Source organism: Dendrobates tinctorius, unplaced genomic scaffold (genome assembly GCF_039654945.1).
Source record: "Dendrobates tinctorius isolate UK_male_01 unplaced genomic scaffold, ASM3965494v1 ptg000501l, whole genome shotgun sequence".
NCBI lineage: Eukaryota > Metazoa > Chordata > Amphibia > Anura > Dendrobatidae > Dendrobates > Dendrobates tinctorius.
The window spans coordinates 965,993-981,290 of record NW_027362160.1 but is presented as its reverse complement, the minus strand read 5'-3'; the positions used below and the strand labels follow the sequence as shown (position 1 = coordinate 981,290).

General features: G+C 57.1%; 1 protein-coding gene across 3 annotated transcripts in view; it reads left to right on the top strand.

Moving 5' to 3' along the window:
- CAPN11 (calpain 11) overlaps positions 1 to 14,766 on the top strand; it is a 92,893-nt gene extending 78,127 nt beyond the window's left edge. For all 3 annotated transcript variants that reach the window (XM_073564909.1, XM_073564907.1, XM_073564908.1), the window contains 6 exons: positions 6,715 to 6,779; positions 11,143 to 11,211; positions 12,622 to 12,700; positions 13,311 to 13,427; positions 13,515 to 13,573; positions 13,991 to 14,766. In XM_073564909.1, coding sequence (XP_073421010.1) covers positions 6,715 to 6,779; positions 11,143 to 11,211; positions 12,622 to 12,700; positions 13,311 to 13,427; positions 13,515 to 13,573; positions 13,991 to 14,017 — 416 coding nt within the window. In that variant the 3' untranslated portion in view covers positions 14,018 to 14,766. The remainder of the gene's footprint in view (positions 1 to 6,714; positions 6,780 to 11,142; positions 11,212 to 12,621; positions 12,701 to 13,310; positions 13,428 to 13,514; positions 13,574 to 13,990) is intronic.
- Positions 14,767 to 15,298: the final 532 nt, after the last annotated feature.

The window sequence follows — 15,298 nt, the reverse complement described above, 5'->3', positions numbered from 1 at the left end:
AGTGCCACACAAGGGAGCTATAAGGCTATGTGCCCACGTAGTTTTAGGTGCTGCGGAATTGGAAAAATCCGCAGGTAAATTCTCAGGTCAAAAGACCTGCGGATTAGCCTGCGCTTTTCCCCTGCGGTTTCACACCTCTACAATGGAGAAGGTGTGAAACCGCTGCGGATTCTGCACAAAGAATTGAGATGCTGCGGATTTGAACCCGCAGCAAATCCACGCAGAAAAATCTGCAGCATGTGCACAGCGTTTTTCAGTTTAACATTGAAAACCATGGTACTGTACAACACAGCTAAATCTGCTGCGGACCCGCAGAGCCTGAAACGCTGCGGATCCGCAGCAGAATCCGCACCGTGTGCGCATGGCCTAAGGGTGTGTGCTGCAGAACAACCTGGAACTTCAGGGACGGTTAGAGCAGAAGCTCACCCTCCCGGACCCTGTACTCCAGTCACTCAGGTGGTGGTTACAGATGGTACTCTTCTCGGAGAGGACTCTGCACACACACACACTGCCTCCAAGGTGGTCACAACGAACGCCAGTCCTTGGGGGTGGGGAACCCACCTAGACACTTTATGGCTCCAGAATCCCTAGGCCCAGGAGGAAAGAAATCTATCCTCAAACGATTGGGAATACCACACTTAAAGAGGACACCATGGGAGAGTCCTATCGGAGAACCAAACAGTGGTTGCAAATGTAAACCACTAGGGAGACACCCGTTCTCAGTCCTTGATGCAGACGGCCCTTTTAGGCTGAAGGTGACTGCTCTCGTCAGATGGTCTCTGCTAAGGCCTGTTTCACACTTCCGTTTTTGACCATCAGTCAAAATCCGCCGTTTTTGCAAAAAAAACGGATCAGCCATTTTTTTTTTTTTTTTTTGGCGGATCCGTTTTTCCCCCCATTGACTTGAATTACTGGCGGATCTTGACGGATGGCCATCCGTTGGATCCGTTTTTTTGCGGATCCGTCAATATTTTTGCGTCCGCCGAGATGCCTGGACGGACCCTGCAACGTTTTTTGTAGTGCAGGATCCGCATTTTTATACAGCGCATGCCCGGGGGAATGAAGTCAGGAGTAAATTTAACCCTGAAATCATTTCTGGCGGCCAGAGAAGAAAAATAATATCTCTCTTTCTCTATCTCTCGCTCTATCTCTCCTTCCCGGGCAGCGGTTCCTTTAAAATTCTTCATTCGGCAGATCCGTCAAAAAAACGGATTCGGTGGCATCCATTCACATCAGTTAACGGATCCGCCTTTTTGGCGGATTTTAGCTGACACAACAAAACTGAAGTGTGAAACAGGCCTAAGCAGCTTGAGGCCGGGCCAGGAAAAAAATAAAAAGGGGAAAAAAAAATAGAGGATCCTGACTCTGACAGAACACCAGTGCCTCTCATTATCAGCCCTGCATATCCGAGGTGCAGACAACCTGAAGGCAAACTTTCTGAGCAGGAACCACTTGAGGCAAAGAGAATGGTCCCTAAAAGAGTCCATTTTTCAACGGATAGTGCACATGTGGGGAAAACCCAGTATAGATCTCCTCGCCTCAAAACCCAACAGGAAGGTTCAGAAATTCTGTTCCCCAAGTTCAGCAGACAGGCGGTTGGCAGTAGACGCCTTCAGGATAGCGTGAACATCAGGTCTCCTGTACGCCTTCCCTCCAATATGCCTCATACCAGCGGTTCTAAGGAAGATCAGGGGGACAGAGCCAGAGCGATTGTGATAGCCCCTTTTGGACGAAAAGACCATGGTTCTACTGGCTGAGAGTAATGTCAGTGACAGACCCATGGGTACTCCCAGAGGTCCAGAACCTTCTAACGCAGGGTCCCTTTAATCACCCTCAGAAGTCCGGGCTGCATTTGACAGCCTGGAATGTGAAAGGTCACTACTAGAGAAAAAGGGATTCTCAGCGGGGTTCATATCCACCTCACTCAGTGGCAGAAAACCAGTGACTACAAAAATGTACGGGCAAAAAATTCTTCTCTGTCTCAGGCCCAATACGGGAAGGGGAAGTCCTGATAGTGGCAATACTGGATTTTTCTGCAGAAAGGTTTAGAGTTGGGGTTAGCTGTCGGTACCCTCAAAGTACACGTCTCAGCCCTGGCAGTCTTATTCAACTGTGACCTGGCAAACAATAGGTGGCCTGTACTAGAGCTGACTCTGCCCCATCTCCTACTCCTCCTCCTTGGGATCTAAATTTTAGTCTGATCTCTGACCGAGAGTCTGTTTGAACCACTAAACACAACATCAGATAAGATTCTAACATTAAAGACAGCCTTATTAGTGGCGCTCACATCGGCCCGTAGGGTTAGACTTGCACGCAGACCCTCCCTACACTCAGGTCATGGACGATAGAGTTGTGTTAAAGTTAGATCCAGCACACCTTCCCAAGGTGGCATCAAAATTCCATAGGGTTCAGGAGATAATCTTGCCATCCTTTTGTCCTAACCCTAACAACCAGAAGGAGGAGAGGCTTCATTTGTGAGGAGATGTCTTCTGCAGTATTTAGAGGTAATGAGACCTTGGAAAAAACAGAGGGCCGTATTTGTCTCATTCCAAGGGGCAAGGAGGGGCCTTAAAGCCCCTAAACAGACAATAGCTAGATGGGTGAGAGAGGCCATTATGCCAGCATATAGCAGTGCAGGCAGGGCTGTTCCAGAAGGTATAAAAGCCCACTCCACGAGGGCCACGGCGACGTCCTGGGCGGAGAGAGCAGACGCTCCCATTGACCAAATCTGAATGGCGGCCTCTTGGTCCTCTCCGTCTACCTTTGTCAGACATTATAGGTTAGACGTATCTGCTACCTCTGATCTCACATTCGGGAGAAGAGTGTTTACAAGCAGTGATCCCTCCCTAAGAGAACGCAAATCTCTGTAATTCTCGTGGTGCCGTCATGTATGATGGAAAAACACGGGTATTACCTGGTAATGTGTTTTTTCATGAGACATGACGGCACCCTTATATTCCCTCCCTATTGATCACATCATTAGTTGGGTGCATTATTAGCATTATACACTCCCTTGGTGTGGAAATTTAGTAGTGTAAAGGATGTATTATTTATATGTACACTAACCGGCGGAGTTCCTCTCGTGCTCTGTAGAACAACTGATGCGGAGAGAGGAGCCGCCCCTTTTATCTTGAAGGTTTCCAGTCCTTGAAGGGTGGATCCCCTCTCTCATGGTGCCGTCATGTCTCATGAAAAACACATTACCAGGTATGTAATACCCGTGTTTTCTGGCCATTTTGAGAGTTTAATGGAACCAAGAAATGTAATGCTCCAGATTCTCAACTAGCTCAATGGAAGGTCAGGTTTATAGCTTCTCTAATCAGCCAAACTGTTTTCAGCTGTGCTAACATACTTGCACAAGAGTTTTCAAGGGTATTCTAACCATCCATTAGCCTTCTTACACAGTTAGCAAACACAGAGTACCATAAGAGTACTGGAGTGATGGTTGTTGGAAATGGGCCTCTATACAACTATTTCAAAGTGACCCTAAACTTTTCAATGGTAGCGTGTGCGTATGTGTGTGGATATATAATATATATATAATTTTTTTAGTATTTATATGAGAGCCACTCCTCTATTGACAGAGCAATGCCCATGATTGTGGCACGTGCTAGAATCTCAGCTGACATTCCGCTCTCATTTTTGAATGGTTCTGGTAAATATAAAAATCCATCACTGTGAGTGAAGAGCTTTGATAAAGATCTGGTTTCAGATCGAAACGCGTCGCTCGTTCCCCTCTGAGCACTGTCCTTGTGTCCTGGGAGTTTTACCGCATTGAGAAATGCTTTTTTAAACATGTTTCAATAAAGTTACAAGATTAAGGAGCTGGAACAACTGCCCCTTTTTTCCTCTGCTGTCCTCTCGTCTGATCAGGACGGAGTTCCGTGCACCTGTGGGTCCGGCTGGTGAGCCGGCTATGGCTTATTCCATCTTTTTCTGAGTATATATACTGAGCGTCCTGTGTGCGTATACGGAGTATATATGACTGACACCGTTGCGTGCACGCCCGCTGCAGACGCTCATCACATCTCCGGCTCGGTGGAATAAATCTACTTAAAGTCACCAAAAATAAATTTCCCCTTTTATGTTCTCAAAATATTTTATTCCTCCACAACAAATGATCTGTAACGTCCCGGACAGTGACCTTGTGACTGTGACCCCCGGGGGACGCTCTGTGCACCCTGTAAAACTTTGCAAAAAGTTTGTTACCCCAAAGGTAGACTAAAAAAAAGTACAACCCGTCCCATAACACACACAATGTCCCTCCTGCCGACACGGACAGGGTCACGCACACCATGTTCTTCCTGCCGACACTCGGTGACAGCGTCCCGCAGACCGTGTCCCTCCTGCCGACACTCTGTGACAGCGTCCCGCAGACCGTATCCCTCCTGCCGACACTCTGTGACAGCGTCCCGCAGACCGTGTCCCTCCTGCCGACACTCTGCGACAGCGTCCCGCAGACCGTGTCCCTCCTGCCGACACTCTGCGACAGCGTCCCGCAGACCGTGTACCTCCTGCCGACACTCTGCGACAGCGTCCCGCAGTCCGTGTCCCTCCTGCCGACACTCTGCGACAGCGTCCCGCAGTCCGTGTCCCTCCTGCCGACACTCTGCGACAGCGTCCCGCAGACCGTGTCCCTCCTGCCGACACTCTGCGACAGCGTCACATGTGCACACATTCAGTAATTGGCCGCACTTTGTCTATTGGACGCAGGTGAATCTGCATGTGGTCACTGTACCGTGTGGAATCACCGTGTCCAATATAATGCACAGGTGACGGAGGCTCGCGTCTCCACAAGATAGACATGCTGCGGTTTGGAGAGACTGTCCGTCTCCGCGGGTCAGACGTGGGCGTCTGCAGATGCATACTGGACATGGGATTCCTTGAGATCCCATCCACTATGCTGTAACATCTGCACAAGTACGTAGCGTCCAGCCCGCAGCGCTCACTGATCATGAGCACCTACCAGGCGACGGCGGCCCCTCTGGACGCGCCCCTCCACAGATAAGGAAGAGACGACTCTCAGAGATGAATGCATTGCTGCGGTCAGTCCTCCCGCGGGGTTAATGCCACGATGCGTGGCCGCTGTGGGAGTGTGGTGGCTGCATTACATGTGGCTGCTAGGGGAGGTGCACAGATGGGCCCCGGCCCACACAGTCCTAGAGTCTGGCACACGGCGTTCGCTCGTCAGCCCTCCGTCACTTATACACTAAGGGGTCGACCACATAACACGCAGACAAATCGCTGACAGCCGGAGGAGACGCGCCTGTACAAGCATCGACACGGAGCGACCCAGCAGAGAACGCGCTCGGCCGCCGGCGGAGATCATCACCGTGGGGGTAAAACCTGCTCTTACCCTCGCTGAATCCAGCACTGAGAATCTGCACCGCTGCCCCCAGGGTCTTATTGTCTGCAGCGCTGATGTCACGCTGCAGCCCATCGCTGTGCTCATCTTGGGTAGAGCTGAGCAATTGACCGCATCGTTATCGGCATGATGTCAGCTTGACACGAGGTCCCAGTGTCGTACTGTCACTGCTGCAGCCGACACACCGGGAGCAGCGGCGCAAACTCCGCGCAGGATCCGTGAACGACAGCTGGCTTATTCTTAAAACAAACTGCAGCTGGATGACGGGGGGGGGGGGGGTCTTGAGTTGCAAGCGCCCTATAATCTCTGCAATCTGGTCATATATACAGTATACGGTGCTAGCTGGGTGCGAGTGTGTGGAGGGTGCTGGCTGCACAGTCGCCGGTGTGTGGAGGGTGCCGGCTGCACAGTCGCCAGTGTATGGAGGGTGCCGGCTGCACAGTCGCCGGTGTGTGGAGGGTGCTGGCTGCACAGTCGTCGGTGTGTGGAGGGTGCTGGCTGCACAGTCGCCGGTGTATGGAGGGTGCTGGTTGCACAGTCGTCGGTGTGTGGAGGGTGTTGGCTGCACAGTCGCCAGTGTATGGAGGGTGCCGGCTGCACAGTCGCCGGTGTGTGGAGGGTGCTGGCTGCACAGTCGCCGGTGTGTGGAGGGTGCTGGCTGCACAGTCGCCGGTGTATGGAGGGTGCTGGCTGCACAGTCGTCGGTGTGTGGAGGGTGCTGGCTGCACAGTCGCCGGTGTATGGAGGGTGCTGGCTGCACAGTCGCCGGTGTGTGGAGGGTGCTGGCTGCACAGTCGCCGGTGTATGGAGGGTGCTGGCTGCACAGTCGTCGGTGTGTGGAGGGTGCTGGCTGCACAGTCGCCGGTGTGTGGAGGGTGCTGGCTGCACAGTCGCCGGTGTGTGGAGGGTGCTGGCTGCACAGTCGTCGGTGTGTGGAGGGTGCCGGCTGCACAGTCGTCGGTGTATGGAGGGTGCCGGCTGCACAGTCGTCGGTGTGTGGAGGGTGCCGGCTGCACAGTCGCCGGTGTATGGAGGCTGCCGGCTGCACAGTCGTCGGTGTATGGAGGGTGCCGGCTGCACAGTCGCCGGTGTATGGAGGGTGCCGGCTACACAGTCGCCGGTGTGTGTGTGTGTGTGGGGGGGGGGGGCAGATCTTGCACACACTGGAGACCTCACTGCTTCTACAGGAGATTCCTAAAATCCTGTAAATCTGGAGCTAAACGCCCACCCTGTGCGCACCACGACTGGTGGAGCCGGCACCGTCCGCACCCAGTACTACCGGGCACCAGGGTGATGGATCGTCCCATTGGTGGTTATTGTTCTCAGCTTCATGTTTTTTCTGCCAACAGACAAGGACCTGAAGACGGACGGGTTCAGCATGGAGGCCTGCCGGCAGATGGTCAACCTCATGGATGTATCCTTGTTTATGGGATGTATGGGAAGGATGTTACTGTCGATTACATGCGCTCTGTGCGATTATAGTGTGTGGAGGTCGGCGCTGTCCCTCGCGGGCCCGGGGTCGGCGCTGTCCCTCGCGGGCCCGGGGTCGGCGCTGTCCCTCGCGGGCCCGGGGTCGGCGCTGTCCCTCGCGGGCCCGGGGTCGGCGCTGTCCCTCGCGGGCAGGATTCATAGTTGCTTTCTTTCTTGCTTCTTCCTGTAGAGCAGGGGTCCTCAAACTACGTCCCGCGGGACACGTGGCCCTCTGAGGACATTTATGCGGCCCGTCTCAAGGGGCCCCGAGCAGCCGTTCCTCCTGCCTCAGCTGCACCGGCCGCTGGGCCCGGCCGACATTGATATTATACAATTTTTATTGGTTATCAGAAAATGACAAGCGACACCGCTGTCACTGTGACCCTGTCAGTGCCCGAACTCTCCCCTGTCCTGGTGCCTGACCCCCTATTGACATAGGAGACGTGGCTCCACGGCGTCTGCCCCCGAGTGACCCATAGGGTCCCCAGGATAGCCTGACATTCAGGCAGTGCCCCTCCGCCAGTAGACAATCTACACAACCTGAACCGGAAAGAAAGGGGGAGCGATCCCAATCACGGCCGATTCTCAGACTCGAGGTAGCGCTGTGACGCCTGGCGGTGAGCTGTATAGAGAGGGCAGGAGGCGCCAGTGACCGATGGGCCTTCAGATACCAGAGGAATGGTACAGTGCTTCGTGTAGCTGGAGCAGGGACGCCGTCCGCAGCCGGGCACGGGGTCAGGCTGAATGTGGAGACCTCCGCTGAGGCCGTTACACAGAGGGCCCGGTACCGTGATCATATGGGAGACGCGAAAAAAGGAAATGACAAAAAATGCCAAACTCCGCGCAGAACGGGCTCTTACACTGCTACGGGGGTCTGCTGATGCCCCATGGAACGCCTCGCCGCGGTCCCCTGGAAAAGGTTCATCAGGAGGATGGATCGGATCTGTGGTCATAGAAAAGCTCCAGGCTGCTGCAATGTGCAGTGTGATCAGCGGCGTAAGATAGTGACGCGTCATCCTTCCCATGATGCTGTATTCCGCCAGGACCCACGGAACGCCACCTGCGGTACTGCGCCTCTGGTACACATTGTCACCTACCCGCTTCTCACCACGTGACTTGGGGTTTCGCCTGCAAGGGTTAATCCATCTCCTGTCACTGCAGTGATGGGCGCTGATGAGGCTGCAGTGATGGGCGCTGATGAGGCTGCAGTGATGGGCGCTGATGAGGCTGCAGTGATGGGCGCTGATGAGGCTGCAGTGATGGGCGCTGATGAGGCTGCAGTGATGGGCGCTGATCAGGCTGCAGTGATGGGCAGTGCAGTCTGTGTCTTTGTGTGGACAATCTTATTGCTGGTATATTGTTTTTGTAGCGCTGTATATATATTGGCATTTTGTATATTGTAATATTGTATTTGTTCCTGTTTTGTTTGTGTATAGGAATTTGTTCATAATTTTTGTTAAACTATATTCCGGCCCGCCAATGGTCTGAGGGACCGTGATCTGGCCCCTGTTGAAAAAGTTTGAGGACCCCTGTTGTAGATTTCTTGGACTCGTGTTGCTGTGAGTCACCACCAGAGGGAGCTATTGTATATGTGTCAGTATTACTGTAATGAGCTCCCCCTAGTGGTCACTGGAGAATGAGCGTGATCGAATGTGTGTGGCCTCCCCGCCTCCTCTCTGTGTGTTGTGGCCCCCCCCCCCCCGGCCTCCTCTGTGTGTTGTGGCCCCCCCCGGCCTCCCCTGTGTGTTGTGGTCCCCCCGGCCTCCTCTGTGTGTTGTGGTCCCCCCGGCCTCCTCTGTGTGTTGTGGCCCCCCCCGGCCTCCTCTCTGTGTGTTGTGGCCTCCCCCGGCCTCCTCTCTGTGTGTTGTGGCCTCCCCTGTGTGTTGTGGCCTCCCCTGTGTGTTGTGTTGTGGCCTCCCCTGTGTGTTGTGTTGTGGCCCCCGGCCTCCTCTGTGTGTTGTGGCCCCCCCGGCCTCCTCTCTGTGTGTTGTGGCCTCCCCTGTGTGTTGTGGCCCCCCCGGCCTCCCCTGTGTGTTGTGTTGTGGCCCCCGGCCTCCTCTGTGTGTTGTGGCCCCCCCGGCCTCCCCTGTGTGTTGTGGCCCCCCGGCCTCCCCTGTGTGTTGTGGCCCCCCCGGCCTCCTCTGTGTGTTGTGGCCCCCCCGGCCTCCTCTGTGTGTTGTGGCCCCCCCGGCCTCCCCTGTGTGTTGTGTTGTGGCCCCCGGCCTCCTCTGTGTGTTGTGGCCCCCCCCGGCCTCCTCTGTGTGTTGTGGCCCCCCCCGGCCTCCTCTGTGTGTTGTGGCCCCCCCCGGCCTCCTCTGTGTGTTGTGGCCCCCCCGGCCTCCTCTGTGTGTTGTGGCCCCCCCCGGCCTCCCCTGTGTGTTGTGGCCCCCCCCGGCCTCCCCTGTGTGTTGTGGCCCCCCCCGGCCTCCCCTGTGTGTTGTGGCCCCCCCCGGCCTCCCCTGTGTGTTGTGGCCCCCCCGGCCTCCTCTGTGTGTTGTGGCCCCCCCGGCCTCCTCTGTGTGTTGTGGCCCCTCGGCCTCCCCTGTGTGTTGTGGCCCCCCCGGCCTCCTCTGTGTGTTGTGGCCCCCCCGGCCTCCCCTGTGTGTTGTGGCCCCCCCCGGCCTCCCCTGTGTGTTGTGGCCCCCCCGGCCTCCTCTGTGTGTTGTGGCCCCCCCGGCCTCCTCTGTGTGTTGTGGCCCCTCGGCCTCCCCTGTGTGTTGTGGCCCCCCCGGCCTCCTCTGTGTGTTGTGGCCCCCCCGGCCTCCTCTGTGTGTTGTGGCCCCCCCGGCCTCCTCTGTGTGTTGTGGCCCCCCCGGCCTCCTCTGTGTGTTGTGGCCCCCCCGGCCTCCTCTCTGTGTGTTGTGGCCTCCCCTGTGTGTTGTGGCCCCCCCGGCCTCCCCTGTGTGTTGTGGTCCCTCGGCCTCCCCTGTGTGTTGTGGCCCCTCGGCCTCCCCTGTGTGTTGTGGCCCCGCGGCCTCCCCTGTGTGTTGTGGCCCCGCGGCCTCCCCTGTGTGTTGTGGTCCCCCCGGCCTCCTCTGTGTGTTGTGGTCCCCCCGGCCTCCTCTGTGTGTTGTGGCCCCCCCCCGGCCTCCTCTCTGTGTGTTGTGGCCTCCCCTGTGTGTTGTGTTGTGGCCCCCCCGGCCTCCCCTGTGTGTTGTGTTGTGGCCCCCGGCCTCCTCTGTGTGTTGTGGCCCCCCCGGCCTCCTCTCTGTGTGTTGTGGCCTCCCCTGTGTGTTGTGGCCTCCCCTGTGTGTTGTGTTGTGGCCCCCCCGGCCTCCCCTGTGTGTTGTGTTGTGGCCCCCGGCCTCCTCTGTGTGTTGTGGCCCCCCCGGCCTCCTCTCTGTGTGTTGTGGCCTCCCCTGTGTGTTGTGGCCCCCCCGGCCTCCCCTGTGTGTTGTGTTGTGGCCCCCGGCCTCCTCTGTGTGTTGTGGCCCCCCCGGCCTCCTCTCTGTGTGTTGTGGCCCCCCGGCCTCCCCTGTGTGTTGTGGCCCCCCCGGCCTCCTCTCTGTGTGTTGTGGCCCCCCCGGCCTCCCCTGTGTGTTGTGGCCTCCCCTGTGTGTTGTGTTGTGGCCCCCGGCCTCCTCTGTGTGTTGTGGCCCCCCCGGCCTCCTCTGTGTGTTGTGGCCTCCCCTGTGTGTTGTGGCCCCCCCGGCCTCCCCTGTGTGTTGTGTTGTGGCCCCCGGCCTCCTCTGTGTGTTGTGACCCCCCCGGCCTCCTCTCTGTGTGTTGTGGCCCCCCGGCCTCCCCTGTGTGTTGTGGCCCCCCCGGCCTCCTCTCTGTGTGTTGTGGCCCCCCCGGCCTCCTCTGTGTGTTGTGGCCCCCCCGGCCTCCTCTCTGTGTTGTGGCCCCCCCGGCCTCCTCTCTGTGTTGTGGCCCCCCCGGCCTCCTCTCTGTGTTGTGGCCCCCCCGGCCTCCTCTCTGTGTGTTGTGGCCTCCCCTGTGTGTTGTGGCCCCCCCGGCCTCCCCTGTGTTGTGGCCCCTCGGCCTCCCCTGTGTGTTGTGGCCCCGCGGCCTCCCCTGTGTGTTGTGGCCCCGCGGCCTCCCCTGTGTGTTGTGGCCCCCCGGCCTCCCCTGTGTGTTGTGGCCCCCCGGCCTCCCCTGTGTGTTGTGGCCCCCCCGGCCTCCCCTGTGTGTTGTGGCCCCTCGGCCTCCTCTGTGTGTTGTGGCCCCTCGGCCTCCCCTGTGTGTTGCGGCCTCCCCTGTGTGTTGTGGCCCCCCGGCCTCCCCTGTGTGTTGTGGCCCCCCCGGCCTCCTCTGTGTGTGGCCCCCCGTACAGTGATTTAATTCTTTGACTCGGTCTCTCGTAGAAGGACGGCAGCGGGAAGCTCGGGATTGTGGAGTTTCAGATCCTGTGGAACAAAATTCGGAGCTGGCTGGTGAGTGGGAAGAACCATGGTCGGACTACAACTCCCAGCATGCGCTCTGCTGGTCGGGGGCTGGCGGTGCACAGAGATCTGCCTCACCCTTGTCAAGATCTCTGCTTGCTGTACGTGGGAAGAGGCAGAAAGGGAACACTGCTGACCTGATCCAGCTGAGGGTTTGTTACAGTGTGTCCAGGCAATCTCTGTGGGCCTAACATCTCACTGACACATTGTAACAAACCTGCTGAGGTGTTCAGCTCAGTGTTACCCGGGCTGATACATGGTGCCAAACCCTCAGCTGTGACAAGTTGTAGATCCGGACACTGGTGGGAGAATTCAGACCCACTGTGCCCCAGACCGGGGTCCGAGCCATGTTTCGCGATGAGTTCTGGGCGCTGTTACGGCTGTGTTCACACGCTACGTTCTATGCAAATTGAAAACTGCTTTTTACAGAACCTGAAAAACTGAGATGTCCGTCGCTCACGGCGGGATTAGTTCACTGCCTGAATTTAGAGACGGCAGCGTTTCTCACCGACACACTGTAACGACAGCCGCGCTCTTCATTTCTCGCTCCGTTTTGCAGCATTTTGGTGCCAGTGACGCCAGATGTGGTTTTCCGTATTCCCGCAGCGTCGGGTGTGACGCCGTGTGTGCTTTTCCGTATTCCCACAGCGTCGGGCGTGACGCCGTGTGTGGTTTTCCGTATTCCCGCAGCGTCGGGCGTGACGTCGTGTGTGCTTTTCCGTATTCCCGCAGCGTCGGGCGTGACGGCGTGTGTGGATTTCCGTATTCCCGCAGCGTCGGGCGTGACGCAGTGTGTGCATTTCCGTATTCCCGCAGCATCGGGCGTGACGCAGTGTGTGCTTTTCCGTATTCCCGCAGCGTCGGGCGTGACGCCGTGTATGGTTTTCCGTATTCCCGCAGCGTCGGGCGTGACGCCTTGTGTGGTTTTCCGTATTCCCGCAGCGTCGGGCGTGTCGCCGTGTGTGCTTTTCCGTATTCCCGCAGCGTCGGGCGTGACGCCGTGTGTGCTTTTCCGTATTCCCGCAGCGTCGGGTGTGACGCCGTGTGTGCTTTTCCGTATTCCCGCAGCGTCGGGTGTGACGCCGTGTGTGCTTTTCCGTCCTGTAACCTCTGCTTCCTCCGTGGTTCCGGCTGATGGTCCGCGGTCCCCTAATGTGACTTTGCCTCTCCCCCTTCCTGCGCTCTGAGGGGGAAGCGAAGCTGAACGCTGGGATCCAGAAAACGCAGCAAGCAATGCGTGACCATCCGCAGCGGGTGCGAGGCGCCAGCAGCCGCACGTGTCAGCCGCCATGACTATCAGTGTAGTGTGCCGGGAAGGTCGGCCATGTCTGTGGTCGTCATGCACCGTGGGGAGATGATCCGGAGTCTCCATCATGCTGATTTTTGCAAGTTCTGTTTTAGGGCGTCTTCCGGGAACACGATGTGGACAAGTCCGGAACCATGAGCTCCTACGAGCTGCGCATGGCACTGGAGTCTGCAGGTAAACAAGGGACTGCTTACTCTCGGGGGGGCTGCCGCCTGTTTCTGGGTCGCGGGGGACTGCTTTCTGTTTCCGGGCCGCAGGGGGGGGCTGCCACCTGTTTCCGGGCCGCGGGGGACTGCTTTCTGTTTCCAAGCCGCGGGGGACTGCTTTCTGTTTCCGGGCCGCAGGGGGGGGGGGGGGGCTGCCACCTGTTTCCGGGCCGCGGGGGGGACTGCTTTCTGTTTCCGGGCCGCGGGGGGGGGTTGCCGCCTGTTTCCGGGCCGCGGGGGACTGCTTTCTGTTTCCGAGCCGCGGGGGGGGGGGGTTGCCGCCTGTTTCCGGGCCGCGGGGGGACTGCTTTCTGTTTCCGGGCCGCGGGGGGGGGGTTGCCGCCTGTTTCCGGGCCGCGGGGGACTGCTTTCTGTTTCCGGGCCGTGGGGGGTTGGGGCTGCCGCCTGTTTCCGGGGGGGGGGGGGGGGTTGAACGCCTGTTTCCGGGCCGCGGGGGACTGCTTTCTGTTTCCGGGCCGCGGGCGACTGCTTTCTGTTTCCAGGCCGCGGGGGGGGAGGCTGCCGCCTGTTTCCGGGCCGCGGGGGACCTCAGTCACTGCTCCCCTCTCTCCCTCCAGGGTTCCGGCTCAATAATAAGCTGATGCAGGTTTTGGTCGCTCGTTATGCTGACAACGATCTGGGAATTGACTTTGACAACTTTGTGTGCTGCCTGGTGAAGCTGGAGGCCATGTTCAGTGAGTCCTCGTCTCCTCGTTATACCGGTGGCCATGATGCTGTGTGGCCTCAACCTCAACTTCTGCCATTTTCTTTTCCTTTTTAAGGATTTTTTAAGGGCATCGACCCTGAAGGCAGCGGTGTGGCAGAGATGAACCTGGGAGAGGTGGGTAAACCCAGCACTGGTGGTCGGGCCCGTTACATCTGTACATGTAGCAAGCTGCCGCTCTCTGTTATCAGCCTTTATTACTCATCCTTTTCCAATGTCTTATCCAGTATGGCCACCAGGTGGCAGCAAGACACAGGCTGACTCCACCCAGCCCAGCCCCATCTACTCACAGCAGCCAATCAGAGCGCTCCGGACAAGTGAGCTGTGCTGTGATTGGCTGTTTCTGCAGGAATTAGGGGAGAACGTTTTGTGCCTGTGACCCGTCACCCCGACACATTTCCTACATTTGTTTCTTGGGGTTTTCAGGCCTCGTTAAAAAAAAAAAAAAAAATGAATCAATTGACTTAAGAAATGAACCAAGAAAACGCCCCAAAATGTCACCGCTCCCCCTTAACTCTTCGCTGTCTCTTGCAGTGGCTGACGCTGACTATGTGCGGGTAGGGGGTCGTCTGCCTGCACCCCCGGACCCCGCTCCCACCATCCTCCTCCTACAGGGACATAATCACTAGGACAGAGCACAAAGACGCCAATCATACGGCGAAGATGGACGCCACGCACCGCACTGCAGCCAATCACAAGTCTGGGATCCGGGGCCCCTCCACTGTGTCAAATGGCGCCCAGGCGCTGCTTATCCCGAGCCCCAAAAGGAGCACAGACACCGGCAAATGGTCATAGCCCCCCGCACTGGTGAAGGGCTGATTACATGGACCGGGGCCGTCTGTCCCGGGGGGTGGGGGGCCGTCTGTCCCGGGGGGTGGGGGGCCGTCTGCCCCGGGGTCAGGGCGTCTGTCCCGGGGGGGGGGGCGTCTGTCCCGGGGTTGGGGCGTCTGTCCCGGGGAGGCTAATTGCTGGAACATGGATATTATAACAGCATGTCAATAAAAAGCAAAACTGAAAATGTCCCAATGATTCCTGAACACAATCGCTCCAGAAATGCAAGAAGAGAAAGATGGCGCCTCTGCAGAGACCCCCGGGGGTCACACAGACTGGACCTGGAGCCTACGGCGGTCCTAAACTTACAGGGGGAGTCCTGTATATGGGGGCACTGGTACTATAGGGGGTCCTGTATATGGGAGCACTGCACCTACGAGAGGTCCTATATATGGGGGCACTGGTACTATAGGGGGTTCTACAGTTAGGTCCATATATATTTGGACAGAGAACATTTTTCTAATTTTGGTTGTAGACATTACCACAATGCATGTAAAACAAAACAATTCAGATGCAGTTGAAGTTCAGACTTTCAGCTTTCATTTGAGGGTCTCCACATTAACATTGGATGAAGGGTTTAGGAGTTTCAGCTCCGTAACATGTGCCACCCTGTTTTTAAAGGGACCAAAAGTAATTGGACAGTTGGCTCCAAGGCTATTTCATGGACAGGTGTGGACAATCCCTTCGTTATGTCATTCTCCATTAAGCAGATGAAAGGCCTGGAGTTGATTGGAGGTGTGGTGCTGCATTTGGAAGGTTTTGCTGTGAAGGAAACATGCGGTCAAAGGAGCTCTCCATGCAGGTGAAACAAGCCATCCTTCAGCTGCAAAAACAGAAAAAAACATCCGAGAAATTGCTACAACATTGGTACATCCTGAGAAAGAAAGAAAGAAAGAAAGAAATCACTGGTGAACTCATCAATGCAAAAAGACCTGGGCGCCCACGGAAGACAACAGTGGTGGATGATCGCAGAATAATCTCCATGATGAAGAGAAACCCCTTCACAACAGC